This window comes from Eschrichtius robustus, chromosome 19, assembly GCF_028021215.1.
Source record: "Eschrichtius robustus isolate mEscRob2 chromosome 19, mEscRob2.pri, whole genome shotgun sequence".
NCBI lineage: Eukaryota > Metazoa > Chordata > Mammalia > Artiodactyla > Eschrichtiidae > Eschrichtius > Eschrichtius robustus.
This window is the reverse complement of record NC_090842.1, coordinates 57,340,822-57,361,438: the sequence shown is the minus strand read 5'-3', so window position 1 is coordinate 57,361,438 and position 20,617 is coordinate 57,340,822. Positions and strand designations below refer to the sequence as shown.

General features: G+C 54.0%; 1 protein-coding gene across 1 annotated transcript in view; it reads right to left on the bottom strand.

Moving 5' to 3' along the window:
• Positions 1 to 369: 369 nt before the first annotated feature.
• Positions 370 to 20,617, bottom strand: part of SPTBN4 (spectrin beta, non-erythrocytic 4) — a 71,483-nt gene continuing 51,235 nt past the window's right edge. Inside the window, exons 20-35 of the mRNA XM_068528283.1 lie at positions 18,678 to 18,902; positions 17,638 to 17,727; positions 14,425 to 14,703; positions 14,202 to 14,332; positions 13,131 to 13,335; positions 12,354 to 12,734; positions 10,826 to 11,070; positions 8,159 to 8,297; positions 7,981 to 8,065; positions 7,426 to 7,622; positions 6,202 to 6,821; positions 5,048 to 5,117; positions 4,082 to 4,374; positions 2,743 to 2,916; positions 2,554 to 2,596; positions 370 to 1,340 (exon numbers count right to left, since the gene is read on the bottom strand). Of these exons, the coding sequence (XP_068384384.1) occupies positions 1,182 to 1,340; positions 2,554 to 2,596; positions 2,743 to 2,916; positions 4,082 to 4,374; positions 5,048 to 5,117; positions 6,202 to 6,821; positions 7,426 to 7,622; positions 7,981 to 8,065; positions 8,159 to 8,297; positions 10,826 to 11,070; positions 12,354 to 12,734; positions 13,131 to 13,335; positions 14,202 to 14,332; positions 14,425 to 14,703; positions 17,638 to 17,727; positions 18,678 to 18,902 (3,336 nt within the window). The 3' untranslated portion in view covers positions 370 to 1,181. The remainder of the gene's footprint in view (positions 1,341 to 2,553; positions 2,597 to 2,742; positions 2,917 to 4,081; positions 4,375 to 5,047; positions 5,118 to 6,201; positions 6,822 to 7,425; positions 7,623 to 7,980; positions 8,066 to 8,158; positions 8,298 to 10,825; positions 11,071 to 12,353; positions 12,735 to 13,130; positions 13,336 to 14,201; positions 14,333 to 14,424; positions 14,704 to 17,637; positions 17,728 to 18,677; positions 18,903 to 20,617) is intronic.

Below are 20,617 nucleotides of genomic sequence, written 5' to 3'. Positions count from 1 at the left end.
TTCTCCGCCTCCTTAAAGGGTCCCGCCTTTCCTGTCCTGGACGGGGCGGACCGAAAGGCTCCCTTGGGGAAGTTTAGTTACCACGGATAGCAAAACGTTCCTCCATCCCTCTGGGGTTCCCGATTTAGGAATGGCATATAGGTGATTCGTCGGGGACACGTGTTTAGACCTCGAAATTAGTCCACACCAAGAGGGACATCTAAATGTTCTCCGCAAGACAGTTTCTTCCCCTCGCCCCACCCAGTCCTCCTGGGCGCAGCCCATGAAACGCGAACAGACCAGCACAGACCGTCAAAGCCAAAGGATTTATTATAGGTACACAGAGTGCGCGCCTGCCACACGCCCCCACACCCCTGGGTCCCAGCGGCTTCTCCAGGTGGCCATGGGGGCTGCCCACAACCCGGTTCCCCCACTCCCCAGGGAAGTGCTCCAGCCAGAAGCATGCAGGGGGAGGGCTTCCCCTCGCCCCTCCCCTCCCGAAGTGGCATTTACAGCTGGAGGGGGGAGGAGAGAGGAAGACAGTTTTGAGCTTTGACGCCCCTCCCATTAAAAGCCTTCGCGGATGCGGGGCGGGGGGAGGAGGAGGTCGACGTTTTGCAAAAATAAACTAAGTCAGGAATTAACCGCATGGCTCTGAGACGGCGGAGTGCGGGGGCTAGGGCCCCTTCACTCCCCCTTCCCAGACAGAGATCAAGGCAGCAGTGGAAGTGAGGTAAAGGCGGGGAGGGGGGCGTCCCCTCCCCACCCCCTAGCACCCTGGATGGTCCAGGGGACCTCACCAGCGCCCCCATGCCCATCCCTAGGGCGGGAATTATCGCCCCTACCACCCCAGCTTCTTGGGGCTGGATCTGGGCATCCGGGCAGGGAGCTTGGCTCAACTGGCCCCTTACCCGCCCCCCCCCCCTGCAACAAGCTCAGTTATTGCATAAAAATAATGGAGCCCCAGCACCTGGGGTGGAGGTGGCGAGCGGGAAGGGGCCGAGATATGGCTATAGGGGCAGCAATCCCCCCACCACTTCTTGGGGTGCAGGAGAAGTCCCCTCCTTTCCGGTGCCGGTCAGGGCGCGTCCGCAGTGTTGGTGGGACTAGAGCCCCCCGCCCCTGCGGAAGAGAAAGTGTCTTTGTGCCCACAGTGCGGGGAGGAGGGGCGGGGAGGTGAGTCAGGCCCTGCGGGTGGGAAGTCACTTCCGGCGCCCGCTGGCCCTGCGCTCCCCCGCCTCCCGCTTGGGATTGCCCTCGTCTGTGGACGACGTGGTGGGTTGTGTCTGGCCCCAGCGGGCGATCTCGGCGTGTTCCCCCACCGAGGCGGCCACAGCCTCCAGCCAGCCGTTCATCTCCTCCTGGAGAGAGAAACAGGACACAGTCTATATTTGGACTGATGAATCTAGAATCAGACTGCCCACTCTGAACCTGTTTCCTCATCTATTAAATGGATAATAATAACAGTAACAGTAATGATGATGATGATGATGATGTAAATAGTTACATAGCACTTATTTTGTGCCTAGCTCTGTTCTAAGCACTTTTGTGGATTAATTCACTTAATCCTATGCATTTGGATTATATCTAACTCCCACTATAAACAAGAAGCAATAATATCAGCAGACACAAAGCACTGTAATTTTACGGGCCCTGTAAGTGCTCTACCTGTATCAACTTATTTAATTCTCACAATAATCCTATGATGGAAAACTATTTTTATCTCCATTTTAAAGATAAGTAAAAGAGGCATGGAGGGAATGAAGGCCTACTTCATAGCCTCTTGTGATGATGAATGAGGTAACAAGTGTTACTATTTTCAGCATCTCTTCAAACCACCTCCATGCCTGCTCCTCCTCCCCTGACCTCTCTCCTTAGCCCCAGTCCCAAGGTCCACTCACATTCTTGTCTCTCACCCACCTCCTCCTCCCCTCCCCACAGGCCTGCCCTAGTCCAGCCTTGTGTTCTCCCACTTGGGTTCCTGCCCTGGCCACCTCCTGTGCTCCACACCTCCGCTCTGGCCCTCTCCAATCTACCCTGCACATGGTAGCCAAACGGATCTTTCTTATGCATCACTGTAACCCTCCCTTGCTCAAAACTCTGCCATGGCTCCCTAGTGCCCTTAGAATAAACTCCAGCCTCCTCCAAATGACCCATGGTGTCCTTAAAGATCCAGCCTCTGGGAACCCTTCTGAGAACTTTCCTCCTTGAACTCTCCTCCAGCACAGTTAACCCTTTGCGATTCTGTACTTCTGGTTCTTTGCACTTGTAGTTCATTTTTTTTTTTTTTTTTTTTAAGCTAACTCCCTCCCAACCTTCCAGTTTCATCTCAGAGGCCAAGGCAAGGAGGTTGGATGTTGTCCTGGGGCCTCCAGGCCAGCCCCTGATCTTCCACCTCCCCCCAGCTAGATTAGGAACTTATTCTGGTTTCTCATTGCCCATGGGCTTTCCCATTTCAGCCCTGGTAACTTGGCTTGTGCTTCTCCTCTTCACAGCCCCATCACTCTGGGCCAGGAGTCAGCCAGCTAGGTGGTTCATGAGGTCGAATAGGGGAGAGAAAGGAACAGATCTCACCTCATCTTTAGCCTGGAGCAAAAACTCACTGCCGTCCTGGGTTCTGTGGGAGAGGACACAGGATCTGGGGGCTCTGAGGCAGAGCCCCAGCCCACCCATCCACCAATCGTCCTCCAGGGAAGCAGGGCATTGCTGGGAGGGGGAAGGTGGGTCCTGGACCCTCCCTCTTGCCCATTGAGGGGGTCTCACTGGAGCTTGAAGACGTGCTTCTTTTTCTTGTAGTCACTAGCCACCTCGCTGGTGGCCTTGTGCAGGCTGAGCAGTGGCTCCCCGCCATGTGTGCCCCCCGATGCTGGGCCCTTGGCGTCCTTGTAGAAGCCCAGCTCCCCCTTGCTGAGCACGCAGTACAGGCTCACCCACGACCTGGGGTGACGACATGGGGCTCAAGGCAGAGTCGCAGCACTCTGCCTGAGTACTCTTCATTAATACCCTTCATGGGCTGAATGTGCTTGAGCCTTCCTCCCTCTGGACCTTTGCCCTAGTTGGGCCATACACCTGGAGTGCTCTTCCTTATGGCAGTTGCTGAGCTGAGAGGAGGGTCTAAGTCTCTGGGTACCAAGCCTTTGTCCAGGCTGGCCCCTGCTGGGGTTGGCCTTCCTTATCCCCTCCCACACTGAGTTTCCTGAAGGCAACACTTAAGCTGTCTCCTCCACAGGCCTCTGCTTGGGCATGTTCCTCGCCACTCCTCCACCACCCCCACCCCGAACCCCGAATCCCCTGAAGGGAGATCTATTGGTCTACTGTCTGGAGTGAGGAATTCTTGTCTCCCCATTCAGCAGAAGCCCCAACCGAGGAGGAAGTCTCCCACGATCAAAATACATCCAGGTGCCCCTGTTTATTCCCACCTTGGTCTCAGCACAAGGAGGAAAGACTACCTCCACAGGCAAAACCTCAATCTGTTCTGCCCAACTCCTTCTGCTTGTTCAACGCTTCCCTTATGGGCTCCACCTCTCCCCAGATTCTGCCTCTCAGTTGGACAAAAAAGAGTTGGACAATCCGGAGCTGGACTCCAAGAGTAGACACATCACTGTTAGGCCCCCATCTGGAAACCTATATGAGGTGCCCCCCACCCCTCAGCCCTCAGTGTGGGATCCGCCCCTTATCAGGCCCTTCCTCAATTTGAAATTGAAATAAATGAACCCACCCCACTCACTGGTTGAAGGACCTCTCCAGGCTCCACCTCACGAGCCTTGAGAATCCTCTAGACTAGACCCCACATCGTTTGCTATAAGCTCTAGTTAACTCTTGGGTTGGTTGCTATGAGATTGGGTAGTAATAACTTTTTCTTCAGGTCCCGCCCCCATCTAAGCTCCACCCACTCACCCATTGGACGCACTAACCTTAAGCCCCGCTCCTCCGGTTCACTGATTGATTCTTTGAAGTTAAGGCCCCCTTTTCAGGCCTCGCCTACCCCGCCACGGGTTGGGCGCCCTAAAGTTTAGCCCCACCCCCCTCTTCAGACCCACTTATTCATTCATTTGGCCCAGAGCTTGGGACCCGCCTTCCAAAGCCCCGCCCACACGCTCACCGGTTGGACGACTTGCGGTTAGCGTCGAGCTCGCGCTTGCGCAGCAGGAAGCCCTCGTGCTGCACTGTATGAGTGGGCGGTGGCGGAGGTGCGGGGGCGGAGCTGCCCTGGGCCGGGGCGGACCGCGAGCGCCGGCTTCCCCCGCCCTCACCACCCTCTCGGGGCCGCGGCCGCCGTCGCGGCTTGGGCCGGTCACGCGCCCGCGGCCGGTCCGGCCGAGGTGTCCGCTCGGGCGGCTCAAGCCCGTTGGGCAGGCGGCCGGGGGGAAGCTCGCGAGGCTGAGGCAGCGACGGCTGTGTGAAGGGAGGGGGAAGAGGGGTGCTGTCCATAGTGGGGTGTGGGAGCCATCTGTCTGGGGGAACTCACAGGTCTGGGGGTCCCATCTGTCTGCAGGGCAATCTGTCTTGAAGGCGAGTATGGGAGGATCTCAGGGTTGGAGGCCCAACTCTTAAGGGCTCCCCCGGTCTTGGGAGTGGGTCTGTCAGGACTCCTACGTTTGGAATCCCTCTCGATCTTGGGGGGAAGGGAGTTAGACCTATGGAGGTAGGGGGTGCAGGCAGGTAGATGTCCTAGCATCTTTGTAGGAGGAATCTGGGGCCTCCTGTGTGTGTACGGCTGTCAGTAAGGAAATTTGAGACCCCCACTGGGCTAGAGAAAAAGTCCAGGACAGATGTGGAAAGAGTCTGGAGTCTACTTCTGTGTGTGTGTGTGTGTGTGTGTGTGTGTGTGTGTGTGTGTGTGTGTGTGTGTGGAGGGCGGTAGGAGTCTCTTAGGTCGGTGGCCTCATCTTTCTAAGGGAGAAGATTTCAGTTTGTGGGAGGCATCTGGGGGCCCTCTCCATCCCCTGAGAGCCTCTGCAGGGTTCAGATAGGGGGGCAGGGCTAGGCACTGGTGTTTCTGGGATTCTGACTCCGGTTCTGAGGAGAGGGGCCCCCATACCCCCACCCATACCGAGGCTCAGCTTACCCCAACAGGGAGCCCTGGGCCTGCCTCTTTCTCCTGCAGCTGCTCCACAATGTCAGCCAGGGTGGCCTTCCTGGGGGTGGGGGGGTGGGCACAGAAAGACCCAATGGAACTGGGATGCCTTCTCCCAGAGACCAGCCTGGCTGGCTAGAGGAGCCTCAACCTCTTAGCCTGAGATGCCAGGTCCCTGTCCACTTCTGCAGCTGCCTGTCTCAGATGTCTGCCTTACACACCACAGGTGCTCAGCACATGTCTGCCAAATAGAAGATGGAACCTCTCTCCCCTCTTGAGTTTTAAGCAACACAAAGACCAAAATGCAAACTGGTGCCTTCAAGCCTTTGAACATACTGTTGCCTTTTTCCACCCACCCCCTAAGCTTTCAAGCTCCCTGGACTTCCCCCATCCCAGCACTGATCATTCTGGGTCACACTCTCTGGTGACAAGTCTGTTTCCCCCACTGGACTGTGAGCCCCATGAAAGCAGGGCTGGAGCTGGTTGGGTCATTGCTCTCCCCAGCACATACCACACACAGAGTGGGCACTCAGCCAATGTTCACGAAATACAAAATTAAAAGGGGTCAGGAAGTCATTGTCACTGAAACGTATTTGACCAAAGGCCTCTTTCTGGGGACACAGCTGGTTGAAGTGATGTGCACAACACACTCAGGATTCTGAAAGGCCTGGGTTCCAGTCATGCTTCACCCAAGCTGAGTGACTTGCCCTCTGTGAGCCTCAGTTGCTCCATCCATAAAATGGATATGATTACGGCACCCAGTTTATAAGGCTGAGAGAGACTGTGATAAAGGGTCTTAACTCCAATCAGGGAGGTGATGGTTCCACCATTAGCCCAGTGGAGAAACTGAGATTCAGAGAGGAGGATAAAATCCCTGCCCAGGGTCATCCAGGGGATTTGATGCAGGGGTCAGAAACTCAGTAGCAGAGAACCTGCACCTGGAGGAAGCCACTGTCACTGTGGGATAGTGGGAACGACTCCCAACCTCTTCCAGCCTCAGTTTACATCTCTGCAGAATGGGTGCCACAAATGTATCTCCCTCCCTAGGCAGTTCTGAGCCCGGAAGCCCTCTCCGCTGGGCCTGTGCGGCTCCAGGAGCCCTCCGTGTCCCCCTTCCTCCACTCCCTGGGCACATGGGGCCTCACCCCTTGGCCAGGTCTCCTCTGGTGGGCATCTCCTGTTCGCTGGACTCCTGCCGCTCCAACCGCCGCTCCCGCCGCTCGCGCCGCCTCTCCATCTGCTCGTAGCGGCCCAGGGTAAGGCTGTGTGCCACCTCATGTTCCGTTGACTCCGGCCGCTCTGGCCGCCGCCTCCGCGCAGCCTCCTCAGATTGCTCGGCCGATTCCTGCCGCTCCTGCCGCCGCCTCCTGGGCAGCTCCTCCGCGTGATCAGCGGACTCCTGACGCTCTGGCCGCGGCCGGACCTGCTCCGCTGCCGCAGGGGCCCCAGGGGTCTCCGCGGCGTCCTCTGGTGCGGCCGGCAGGGCCGTGGGCTCCACCCTCCCCGGGACCTCCGGCAGCCGGTCGATGCGCGGCTGGAGGCGCTCCGGCTTGAGCTCCTGGCGCACGTACCCTACCCGGGTCCGCACCTCCGCCGAGAGCGTGTCCGAGGCCCGGCGGGCCAGGGGCTCCAAGCCCCTCTCATAGCCCCCTGGTCGCAGCAGGGGCGCAGCCTTGGCCGCCAGTTCCGTAGGGTCTCCAAAGAACTTGCGCCCCAGTAGTGGGGTGGGTGGCTGCTTGCTCTGTTCTGCCTTGAGTTTCTCGACCTGGGGACAGAGGGGCCAGGCTCAGGTGGAAAGGCGGGGTGGGGGCGGGGCCTGGGAAGGTGGCTCTGGGACGTCTGCCTCACCACCTAGTTTATTAGTTATTAGTGAAAAAGCAAGGTTGTCCAGGCCTGTCTCTGCCAGGAGCTTAATTCCTATCTTCTCCGGCAAACACCTAGTGTTCTTTTAAGAATTGGCTAAATCATCACTTTCTCTAGGTGCCTTTCTGCCCCCCCCACCCCACCCCACCCCGCCATTGCCTCCTTCCTTCAAGACCTTAAGACTTTTAATTACAATGGTCTCTTCTCCTCATTCTTCAAGTCTCAGATCAGACACCCCCAGGCCAAGACAAGTGTTTCTGGGCTCTCATGTCCCCCTGTGCTTCCCCCATCCTGGCCCTGGACTGTCGCTGGTGACAGGTGACAGGTCTGTCCCCTCCCCCCTTCAACCCTCTCCCCCCACCCCCGTCTCCCCCAGGACTGGGAGCCCAGTGAGGGTGTGTCTCGGCTCTCACTCAACACAGCGCTGAGCCCGTGTGTTTGTCTCATACAGAGAGATGCGTGTGGAGCCGTGGGAGGGGCGCTGGGGCAGGAAATGGGGTGCTGACCGTGGTCAGGCGCCGTAGAGAGCTGAACCTTTCTTCCCAGGCCGCAGCCGCTTTGCGGAAGGCCTCGTGTCGCCGGATAAGCTGCTCTACCTCGTCCACGCTGCTCCCCAGCTCCCGGCTCTGCAGGAGCGGCTCCTGGGCCGTCAGCCAGGCATCAGCCACCACCGCCTCCTGGGCGAACTGGTGCACTTCCAGCACTGAGGAGAGACATTTGGGGTAAGGGTGCTGGGGGCACCTGTGGGCCCTTCACGGGGGCAGTGGCTATTTTTTCTGGCCTTCCACACCCCCTCTGGCTTCCCAGCCCTGACCACTCTGGGCTCTGCAGGAAGGAGAGAGGCGGGGGCTATTTCTGAGGGCACCAGCTTCTCCCCTAGGTTTCTGCCATCAGGGAGTCAATGATAGGGCAGCTCCCTTGTCCACCCTCCCAGGCCTTCATGTTTGCTGCTGAGGACCCATGGGGTGTGCAAAGCATGACTGTCACCCTCTGGGCTTTTCCTGACACGCTGGGGCACATCCCTGTGCCCTTGAGCCACGTGTGTCTGGGGCCCCACTCACTCTGCTGCAGCCACTCCCAATGGCGGTCCCACTTGTCCGACACCTCCTCCTTCCTGGTTCCCAGCTTGTCCAGCTGTGCCTGGATCTGGGAGTGTCGGGTGGGTAGGGAGAGGCGTCAGGGGTGGCTCCCACCCCGATGGGCACAGATGGCAGAGGGAGACCCCTGCTCCCCTCCCACCTCATCAGCCACGGCACTCTTGTTGAGCAGCAGAGAGCGCCCCAGCTCCTGGCAGGCCGTCAGCTCGGGCATCCGTGCCTCCAGCTCAGTCTTCAGGCCCTGGTGGTAGTTCATGAGCACCTCCACCGATGACACGTCCCTACAGTGGGCGGTGGGTAGGAATCCGAGCCATGGGCCGCCTCCCTCGACCTCCCCCACCCCTCCGCATACGCAGCTCCTGATGAGCCCAAATCCCTGAGGCTGGGATTCCACACCACCTCGGGACACCCCCCTCCCATGATCAAGTTCTGAAGGGCCAATCTTCTTCACTGATTCAACGATTCCAACGTTCCCAAAGGGCTAAAATGTCCCTCTTTGGTGATTCTAACCTAGAATTTCAAGATCCAATTTTTCTAATTTTCTAAAGCTATACTTCTGAAGCTTCCACTAGCCAATGATTCTAACCTAAGTCTGTGCTGTCCCGTATGGTAACCACTAGACATGTGTGGCAGTTGAGCACTTGAAATGTGGCTGGTCTGACTTGAGATGTGTTAAAGTGTAAAGTAGACACCATATTTTGAAGATTTAGTATAAAGAAGAAGGTAAAATTATCTCAATAATTTTAATATTGACTACATGTTGAAGTAACAATATTTGGGGTATAATGGGTTAAATAAAATGAATTACTAAAATTAATTTTCACTTGCGTCTCTTTACTTTTTTTAATGTGGTTACAAGAAAATTTTAAGTTATATACGTGGCTCACATTTGTGGCCTGCATTGTATAACCATTGGACAGTGCTGTTCTAAGCTGTTATATGGCCAAAGCAAAATTCCAAATTTCTGAAGGTTCTGTCAGTCAACAAGCATAGCTTGATAAGACTTAATATGTCCAGGGACTTCTCTGGTCGTCCAGTGGTTAGGACTCCACGCTTTCACTGCAGAGGGCCTGGGTTCGATCCCTGGTTAGGGAACTAGGATCCCACAAGCCACACGGTGCAGCAAAAAAAAAGAAAAAAAAAGACTTAATATGTCCAAATTTATTTCTGATGGTCCCACACTGTAATGATTCCTACCTAAGACTTAGTATGCCTAGAACAATCTCCCTGATTCTCCCCTATCTCCCAAATGTACCCTCCCCGAAATTGTCTACCTCAGTAAATTCACCCATCATTCATCCGTGACTCCTCTTTTTTCCTCAGCCCCTTAAGCTAATCCATCAGTCAAGACTGGACATTTATAACTTGAAAACATACTCTGTGACATGATATGAAATCTGAGATTTGTTTTAAAATAACTCCGTCAAGGGTGGAGGGGACGTGGGGGAGTGTATAGATGAAGATGGGCCAGGTGTTCACTGTACACACGTGGGTTCCCTATGTGTTACCGCTACATCTGTGTAGAGGTGAAATTTTCCATAATGAAAAGATTTTTTCAATTCCTAAAATCAATCACACCGCCTCATTTCTTCAACGGCCACGCTGGGCCAAGCCAACATCACCTCTCACCTGGATGATGGCAGCAGCCTCCTGACCGGCCTACCTGCTTCCACCCTGGCTCTCCACAATCTATTTGCCACAGGTACCTGGAGTGATCTTTCTCAAATGTGTATCATATCACATCACTCCCCTGCCCTAAGCTCTCCCATGGCTCCCATCTCACTCCAAGCAAAGGGAAACTCCTCACCATGCCCTATTGCCCCTCTAACGTCATTTCCTACCATTCCCCACTCTCCCCCCTCACTCCACCCAGCCACAAGGACCACCTAGCCTTTGCTGAAACATGTCTAACGACAGCCTACTTCAGGGCCTTTGCACTTGCTGATCCCTCCACCTGGAAGACCCTTTCCCCCAAAACTTTACCCAACTCACGATCTCTTCACTCAGGTCCCCTTACCTTGCTCTATTTTTCTTTTATTACTCGCTGAAATAACATTACGTGTTTGTTTATTTACTTATCTGTTGCCTGCTTCCTCCCTCAGAATGTAAGCTGCATCAGGGCAGGGGCTGGACCTTGCTCACCATCTGGCATACAGTAGGCATCAATAAATATTTGCTGAGTAAACGAATGCAGGCTCAAGGCCCTACAGTTCACAAAAACAATGTTATGTATCCACCACTCTCCAGGCCCTTGTTTTCCTGGACACACTGCTGAGCTAACATTTCCCAGCCTCCCTGGCAGATAGGTTGGGACCACTGAGCCAACAGAACGTGAGTGCAGGTTTAATCCCTAAAAGCTCCCATGGTATCCTCCCGCTCTCTTTTTCTCATCTGTAGCTGGATGCAGAAGGTCCAGCAAATCACCCCAGGGCTGATGATGGAAGAACACTGGCTCCCAATCACCGTGGGACAGGCTTCTGCTGGATACTTACATCGAACCGTTATGTGAGCAATAAATCAGTGCCTACTAGGTTAAGCCCCCAGTACACCTCCCTGTCCCTATCTTGCGTCAGCCCATCCCATGCTGCGACACCTCCACAAAGGCAGGAGGACGCACTGTGCTCTGGGCCCCAATGCCAGGCCTGACAAGGGGTCTTAAAACACAAGAAGCATGTAGAACAGTGCATGGTAGGCAGAGGTGCCGCACAGGTATTGGCTATTGTGATTTTTTTACGGGAAGGGGACTGCTGATGGGCTGGGGGTGGCTGCCCAAAGGCAGGTAGGAAGCCCGAGGTGGGATGAGGGGCACCTGGGCTTGTCAGCTGCCCCAATCTGGCCGGCGATGCCATCCATCCAGGAGAGCAGGTCACGGGCCTGGCTGTGGAATCGCAGGGCGTCGGCCGTGGAGCTCACGTGCAGGCGGGCGTCCTCGCAGGCTGCCAGCAGCTCCTTCCAGCCCAGCAGCACCTCCTGCTCCCGGCTGGCGATGGCCTCCGCGTACTCGCCCGCGTACACCGTCCGCAGCTGGGCTGCCCCCTCCTGGAGCTGCCGTACCTGAGGGGCATGCCAGGTCGAGCACCAGCCCTCCACGGGGTCCAGGCTCCACCCTCTCTTTCCCGCATCTGCTGGCTGGGTGCAGAGCCTAAAGAAGTAAGGAGCCTGCACCCTTGAGATTCCAACTGGGTTTCATTCCTATCCGCTGCCTGATTTCTTTTTGACTTTCCCACTTGCTGACTTCTTTTAGACCCACTACCATATTTCTCTCATGTCTGCTGCCTGATGTTTCTTTGACTTACCTGCATTCTGACTTCTTTTACACCTACCATCAGGTTTCTTTCAGTCTACTGTCTGATTTCTTTTAGTCTGAGAGCTCTATTTCTATTGGGTCTGCCACCTCATTTTTTCAGGCCCACCTCTATCTTGTTTCTTTCAGGAAACCCTTCCTCCACCCTGACATCTATTAGACATGCTGTCCAATATTTTCCACTCAATTTTTTCAGACCCACTCCCTACTACCCAATTTCCTTCAGAATCGCTATTCAATTACTATCAGGTCTCCTGCCCAATTTCCACTGGTTCTGCTGTGTGAGTTAGACCCACTGCCCACTCTCCATGAGCTCAACCACCTGATTTCTTTTGGAGGGACCACCATACTTGTATCAGATCCACCATGTAATCACTATCAGTCTCTCTGCCGGATTTCTAACAGTCATCTGTACGATGCATATAAAATAATTGTCCAGTTTCTACCTTCCATTAGACCTGCAACCCAATTTCCTTCAGTTCTACTGCTTGAGTCCTATTAGGCCCACAGCTTCATTTCCATCTGATTTCTCAGATCCACCTCCTAATTCCTATCAGACCCACTGCCTGATTCCTATTAGCTCGGATTTCCATTCATTAAATCCAAACCCACCAAATTTCTTCGAGGAAAATGTGATTTCTATCAGAGACCTGCTGCCTAATTTCTATCTGCCCCACAGCCAAATTTCTCTCAACGCCCTCCCAATTCCTTTTAGACTCTCCATCTGGATTTGGGTAACAGTTTCTAGGAGAACCCCTGCCCAATCTCCACTGGAAACACTGTCTAATTTCTATCGGGCATGCTATACCACTTTTCTTCCGTCACTGTCTGAGTCTATGCGGCATGCCATCAGTCCGTTTTCTACCTGCCGCATCATGTGATTTCTCCCTGTTCCGTGGTCTGTTTTCTGTCTATCCCACCATCTAATTTCAATGTGGTCCACAGCCTGATTTTTGCCTGCTCTGCTGCCCCCATCCCTTGGTCACACTGTCCAGGCCCTCCCACCTGCCCCTCCTGGCCGCCAGCTCCCCACCTGGGACACAAGGAGCTGCAGGTCATGTTCAAAGGCGCGCAGGGTCCGCTGCATGGAGCTGGCGCTGGGCCTCGGCTCAGGCGGGGCGGTCAGGCGAGGCAGTCGCCTCCGCTTCTCCTCGATCTGTCCTTGAAGCTCTCGGGCATCGCTGAAGAACTTATGCAGCTCCCGAGAGGCGGCCAGCAGCTGGGCCCGGGTGCCCATCAGCTCCAGAAGCTCGGCCCAGGCCTCGTTCAGCCCGTCCTTCCACTCAGCCATGGTGGCCGCCGCTGTGTGGCCGCCCTCGATCAGCTCGTCCACCATCTGGTTCACTGCCGCCAGCCGCTCCCGCCCTGCCGTGCCGGTCTCACTGGCGAACTCCGAGAATTTCTCCTGCAGCACCTGCCACCAGGAAATGGGGGGGCCCAGTGTGGGCAAAGGTGCTGTCCACGCCAGCCCCCTCCAACCCCCCATCTTGTGGCGGGTGAGAATAATAACAACACTAATGATGACAATCAGAACAAAAAATATCCGACACTTAGCACTCATTCTGTAGCGACAATAGTAACAACAATAATAAAAATAAGACGATAAGAATAATAACACTGTGTTAGGCCCTGTGTGTGCTCAGTACTGTCCTAAGGGCTTTACGTTATATTAATCCATCTGTGTCTCAACAGAGCCATGAGGTGGTGCTATTACAATTCTCCTATTATGGATGGGGAAACTGAGGCCCAGAGAACCTTAGTAGCAGACACAGTGGCCACTGGCTCACTGTTCATTCCTGATGCTGCTCACCGTGACGTGCTCAAAGTCCTGGCCGAGCTCAGGCGAGCCAGCTACCACCTCCTTCTCTGCGATCCAGTGCTCGAGCTCGTCCACCTGGCGGCTGAGCTGGTACAGCCAGTACTGCTGCTCCAGGCCCACCCGGCGTTCCTCGCCCAGCTCCTTGAGTGCCACGTACAGGCGGTCCACCTGAGACTGCCGCCGGCTGATCTGCTCGCTGCTGGGGGACAGGGAGGGGGAGGGATGGAGCCCCCTGAGACTTCCAGGACAGAGCTCTGACCCCCTGCCACCCCCCGCTCAGGGCAGAGCTGTGCAACCCTTCAGGCAGGCCACCCTTCAGGCAGGGTTGAGTCCCGTCAGACTCCTTCAGGCGGGACTCTCTTCTGCAAGCCTTGGATGCAGCCAACCCAGCACCTGCATCTCAGCGCTCAGGGAAAACTCTGCCTTCCTAAGCTTGATAAGCTCATCAGCCCCTCTCACCCCCTCCCAGCCTTCCAGTCTGTGGTCCCACACCTGGCCCCTCCAGCGACCTGAGTGGGACTCCAGACCCCCTACTTGGGTCCCCAGCCAACCCACCTCACCTCCAGTCCCAGTCTCCAGGCTCAGGCGGACAGAGGTCTAGCTCTGTGCCTCTGTCTCAGATCTCACCCCTCGGCCCAGCCTCCTAGATGTGGGCCCTGCACTTAAACTCAGGGAGGCCATGTGACCCGCTGTCCAAGAGGTCTCAGGCCACGCCCAATCACAGTGCTCCAGGCTTTTCTGTCCTAGGGAGAGGACCCTTCTCTGTCCTGAGCTCTTACTCCTCCCCTCAGACCTAGACATCACCCCCCTCCCCTACACTCAAATCTCAGTGCTCCCGGCCCCACCCCCTCCAACATCCCTGCGCACCGCTCCTCTCTTCCCGGCCCCCAGCCACTCGCCAAAATCCGAAAGCACCAGCCCGGGGCAATGAGGGACCCCTCCCACCCCAATGTCCAATCCTGGCCTTGCCCCAATTTCCAACAGCGAAGCTCCAGATCCTGCTGGACCGTTCCCTAAGAACCGGCCCGGCCCCCGCGTGGCCCCGATCCCCCGCCCGCCCACCTGTCCGGGTGCCCCATCTCCAGCAGCGCCCGGCACTGGCGCGACAGCTGCGCGATGCTTTCCTCGTAGTTCTCCACGCCCTGCTCCAGCTGCAGGTGCTTCTTGAGCAGCTGCAGGGTGCTCTGTTCGTCCTGGGGGCACACGGCGCCCGCGATGAGGCGGCAGGGGCCGGCCCCGGGCTCCAGCGCCCCCAGGCCCCCCCGCACCCCCAGCCCGGGCGCACCTTGCCCTTGTCCTCACTCATCATGAGCAGCTCCTGCTCGCCCAGCCACGCCTCCACCTCGGCCACGTCGAAGTAATACTGCTCCACTTGGAAGGCGGCGTCCAGCACCTGCTGCCGCCGCTCGGCCGCCTCCCGGAGTCCGGCCCAGGCGCCCTGCAGCTGCTCTTGGCCGCGGCGCACGGCCTCAGCCTCGGGGCTGCGCAGCGACGCCAGGGCGCCCGCGCGCTCCAGCACCTCCTCCAGGCGCGTCCCGTGCGCCTGGATCTCCCGCCGCAGGCCCTGGGGGTGGGAGTGGAGAGGAGCGTTCAGAGGGCGCCTCCACGACTGGCGCCGCCCAGGAGAGGATAACAAACAGCCGCAGATGGCCCACCACGTGCCGGGCACCACTTAAGCATTTTGCGGTTCCTCGCTCACTCATCCCCCCCACGTTGCAGGTGGGAAAACAGGCACGGAGAGGTGAAGTACGTTGCCAGAGAACAAGCAGCTAGTACGGGGGTGACAGGATTTGAACACAGGAGGCTCGATCCAGAGACTCTGCTCTCAAACAAGATGCCCGATGATAACAAGATCACCCCCCTAATGCTTTCAACACAGGCCTAAACACAGGTATCATTTACATGCGTATCATTTACATACAGTGAAGTGCACAAATCTTAGGGGTACAGCTCAACACATTTTTACACATTATACACCTGTGTACCCAGATCAGGATACAGAATTCTTCCATCACCCCCAGAAGGTTCTCTCCACCAGCTCTGTAATTGCTGAGTACTTTAGTTAACCTCTCCTGTGCCTCGGTTCCCCAACTGGTAAATGGAGTTAACAATAATAGCCAACACCAAGTGCCTGCCAGACACTTTGCTAAGTAAGGGCTTTGCATAATGTAGCCACTCTTTTTTTTTTTTTCCCTGCCACACCGCATGGCATGCAGGGTCTTAGTTCCCCACTAGGGAGCGAACCTGTGCCTCCCGCGGTGGAAGCACAGAGCCCTAATCACTGCACTGCCAGGGAATTCCCTGCAGCCACTCATTTACTCCTCACTCCAACGCCAGGAGCCAGACATCATTATCATTCTCATTTTACAGATGAGGAAACTGAGGCACTGGGAGGTTGAGGAACTTGCTGAAGGCACATGGCTAGCGATGGCCCCCTAATATCTCCCTTGTGGGGCTGCTGTACTGTGGAGCCCTTAGAACTGTGTCTGGCATGCAGTAGGTGCTCAGTCAACATCAGTGGCTATTATTTGTTTAACAGCCCCCATGTAGCCAGCACTCTCTCACACACACAGCTGAGCTCCCCCAGTTTTAAGCATTAAGTGCACTTGATCAGTTTCCTCAACTGTGAAAACGAGGGGCCCATTTTGTTTGTTCCCAACACTGTTGACAGCCAGGAGTATTTTCATCAAGATAGAAAAACAAAAATCAAAGAAAAACTCTAGCCTCTTAAAGAATTCCACCAAGTGCAGCATAATCACGAATCTTTCCAAAATAATTTCTGTACTCACCTTCCCACCATCCTTCAATGCCCTATTCTCCCAACTTAGATTTTTTAAAAAATAAAAGGTGGTAATGACAATACCTACCTCACAGGGTTATCGTGGAGATTAAATTAAATAACTGATATAACCCCCTAGGACAGTATTTGGCACATAGTAAGTCTTTAATCAATGTATTATTATTATTGTTATCATTATTATTATTATTTTTTGGCCGTGCCACGTGGCATTCGGGATATTAGTTTCCCCGACCAGGGATTGAACCTGCGCGTGCCCCTACAGTGGAAGCGTAGAGTCTTTTTTTTGGGGGGATGGGAGTTTTTTTTTTTAACATCTTTATTGGAGTATAATTGCTTTACAATGGTGTGTTAGTTTCTGCTGTATAACAAAGTGAATCAGCTATATGTATACATATATTCCCATATCCCTTCCCTCTTGAAGCGTAGAGTCTTAACCACTGGACCACCAGGGAGGTCCCAGCACTGTATTATTATTACCCCTCTTATATATGTCTTGCTTTGGGCTTTGGTGAAAGAGCAGCTTTGATCAAAGGGTTCCTCTGGGGCTTTCCTGGTGGCACAGTGGTTGAGAATCTGCCTGCCAATGCAGGGGACACGGGTTCGAGCCCTGGTCTGGGAAGATCCCACATGCCACGGAGCAACTGGGCCCGTGAGCCACAATTACTGAGCCTGCGCGTCTGGAGCCTGTGCTCCGCAACAAGAGAGGCCGCGATGGTGAGAGGCCCGCGCACCGCAATGAAGAGTGGTCCCCACTTGCCGCAACTAGAGAAAGCCCTCGCACAGAAACGAAGACTCAACACAGTCATAAGTAAATAAATAAATAAATAAATAAATAAAGAACATGAATTTCTTTTAAAAAAAAAAAGCAAACTGGGCTATTCATTTAAAAAAAAAAAAAAAAAAGGGTTCCTCTGCAATTGGGTTCCTCTGCAAAAAGGTTCCCTAAGCAATTGGAGAACCACGGCTCTAGACCAAGTCTCTACTTATTTAGATGTGGAATTGAGTCTCAGAGAGGTAAATAAAGGTCCAGAGATATTTAGCGGCTCAGAAGCCCCCCACTGTGCTCGGTGTAGGTGTCAGCCCTCCGATTATCTCTGTCCTCTCTCCCTATAGGTGTCTGCGGTTCTTGTTGGTTTGTTTTCTTTTTCGTGGCCCAATAGCCAGTGTCCTTACTTCTAGTCACAGGACCCTAATTTTCATTTGGGGAATCCCCTTGTCTCCATCTCAGCCCAGATAAAGTTAAGGCTGACCCCACCTACAGGTTCCAAGGGTGAGTCCTTAGTCCAGACCAGGCCATTCAGAGCTGTCTAAATCCCTGGCCACCATGATTAGTTCAGCGTGGACATGTGATTCAAGTTGAGCCCAAAAGAGTTATTCCTGGGACTACTGCTGAAATTATTGAGAGAGAAAAATTCTCTTCAGTTTTACTGGTGGGATGTAAACTTGAATCTGTTGGAGTTCTTTTACCAGCAGGAGAGGAGAGCTGGCCTGAGAACAAAGCTAACAGGAAAAAAAAAATATGGAAATGAGAGATTCATGACATCTTGGAAGCACCTGATGCATCTATCTGCAGTCCACGGTCTCCTCAATTACAAGAGCCTATAAATTCCCCTCTTTGGCTTTAACCACCTTGAGCTGTTTTCTATCATTCGTATCCAAATGTGTCCTAACCCACTCCCTTGCCATGGCTCTGCTCACCTGGTTCTTTTTGATGTACTGCTGGACCTCCTGCAAACCACTGCCTCGTTCTGTCTGCATGGCCAGTGGCAGCCGCTCCTGGACCCATGCCTGGAGAGGAATCAGGGAGCAGGTCAAGGGAAGGACACAGGGAGCAGGGCAAGGACCCCTCCCTCCCAACTAAACTGTAAGCATCCAAGCCCTCCCAGCATCCAAGGCCCTTCCTCACCTAAAAGTCTGCTCATGTCTTCAGTGTCCTCTGGACATGTTCTGTCTTGCTCTCTGCACTCGAGCCAGGCTCATGCTTACCTCTGGCCTTTGCACAGGCAGGTCTTGCTTTCTGGAATTCCCTTCCCACTCCCTCAGCAGGCTCCCTCATATGCACTCTTCCTTCACGTCTCAGCTCAGACATCCCCTCCTCCAGGAAGCTCTCCCTGACTTTGGAACTTGGCCAGATGCCTCCTCCCGGCTTTCACAGCCCCCTGCTTCCCCCATCATATTCCTAACCACATTGGGTTGTCACTGACTTAGGACAAGTCTGTTTTCCCCTTTGGACTCTGAGTCAGGAACAGGGTCTGCCTTGGTCACTCCTGTGACCTAGCATCATGTAAGCACAGGGTTGGGCCCAGAATGATCAAGTGAATGAGCAAATTAGTGAATGACTGAATGAGGAAATGAATGGATGAGTGACAAGTGAGTAAGTGAATAATAAGTAAATGAGTGAAAGAAGGAATAAAGGATGAGTGGATGAATAAATCAATAACTTCATGAATAAATCAATGAGTGACTGAAAGTGTTAATGAAATTTGAAAGAGTGAAGGAATGAGTGAATAAGTGAAAACGTTAAGGACTGAATGACTGAGTGAGTCTATCTGCTTATTAGTGGATAGGTCCCTCAGCCATCTCCACCCTTGAACCCTCCTAAGTCCCACGGCCCCGCCCCCATCCCAGTCTCCACCCCCTCTGCCCACTGGCCCGCCTCTGGCCTCATGCCCCGCCCCACCCTCGCACACCCCGCCTCTTATCCTGGCCCCGCCCCAGATCCCCGAGCGGATCCTCACCAGCTCGTCCTCGATGTCGTGCGCCACCTGGTGCAGCTCCTTGGAGGCGAGCAGCAGGCGGCGGCGCTCCTGCAGCGGCTCGAGCAGACGCACCAGGCGCTCGCCCACCGCGTTCTGCCGCTCGCCCACCAGCTCCTTGCTCGCCGGCTCCAGCGGCAGCGCCGCCGTCTGCGCCTGCAACTCTCCCACCTCGCGGTACCACTCCTCCACTTGAGACTCCATCGACTGTAGGGACAAGGGTAGGGTCAGCAGGCCCCACCCTCCCTCCTGATCCCGCTGTGGCTCTCCAGGACCTTTATGGTGACAGCCAAACCCCTGGTCGAGGCCCACTATTCCACTCTCTCCTGGCCCAATTCCTTCCAGAAGCGCTGCCCTCCTCTCTGATCCTGCAAGCCACTAAGCTAGTTCCTGTCTCAAGGCCTCTGCCGTAACTATTCCCCTCTGCCAGGCATGCTCTTCCCAGTCAATCAGATTTTAGCTCAGCTGTTACCCTTTCAAAGAGTCTTTCCTGACCCCCTGGACTAAAGTGGCCCATTAGTTCATTAGTTCTCAGAAAAACCCTTCGAGGTTGGTGGTATTCCTATGTTACCGAGGAGGAAACTGAGGCCCAGAAAAGTTAGGTAATTTGTCCAAAGAGTCAACCTTTCCAAATATCAAAAATAAATACAAAGCTATAATGGTTGATGTGCCACAGGGATAGACAGAAAGTGCAAAAGCAGACCCAAATACACAGGAGAATTCATACAGTTTATAGATGCCATTTCCAACCTCCGAGGAAAGGATGGGTTATTCAATGAATGGTCAGGGGCCAAGTCGCTGACCAATTTAGCTGGATCCCTTTCTCACTCTTTATGCTGAAAATAATTCCAGATGGATTAAAGACTTAAGTGGAATAAGTAAATCCATAAGGCATACTAAGAAAACCGGGGCAAATGCTTTTATAATCTTGGGATGGAGAAAATCTTTCCAAGCACATAAACCGTAAAGGGAAAGATTTATAAATCTGGCCACAAAAAATACTTCTGTTTAAAAAAAATACTTTTGCTACAACCAAAATTTCTAGATTTAGTTAAAGGCAAGTGACAAGGTGGAAAAATAGTGTGTGTTAGAGCAAGGCACTAGTTTCTTTAACAGTAAAAGAATTCCCTTTTATCCTGCTTCCTTTGTCTCTGCAGCACTTAACCACCATCGGATAACTGTCTTTACTTGTGAGGCCTTTTTTTATTGGTCTCCTGCTTCTGGAATGTGAGCTTCATGAGGGCAGAGGCTGTGTGAATTCACCTCTGTATTCCCAAGTGCCTAGAACAGTGTCCAGCATGTAATAGGCCTTCAGTTGCGGTTTGTTCAATGCACAAATGAATGACATCAGCAAAGAGAGATTGCCCAATAGAGAAACGGGCATTAGATGTGAACAGGCAACACAAAGAAGAAAAAATAAGCGCACGAAAAGATTCCCAGTCTCACTAATCAGCAGGATAATACAGATTAAAACAAGGTATCCTTTTCTATTCATCAGATTGGCAAAAATTTAAAAGATCAATAATATCTAGTGTTGGCAAAGATACAGGGAGATGGGCACACTCAGCCATTGTCAGTGGTGGTGTAAATTAGTAGAGCCTTTCTGGAAGGCAGTTTGGCAGGTCCTATCAAAATGCAATATGTGTCAAAATGCTTTGATCCAGCACTGGCACTTGCACTTCTAGGAATGTATTTAAAGAAACACGGGCACAGGGACTTCCCTGGTGGCGCAGTGGTTAAGAATCCGTCTGCCAATGCAGGGGACACGGGTTCGAGCCCTGGTCCAGGAAGATCCCACATGCTGTGGAGCAACTAAGCCTGTGCGCCACAACTACTGAGCCTGCGCTCTGGAGCCCGCGAGCCACAACGACTGAGCCCGCATGCCACAACTACTGAAGCCCGTGCGCCTAGAGCCCACGCTC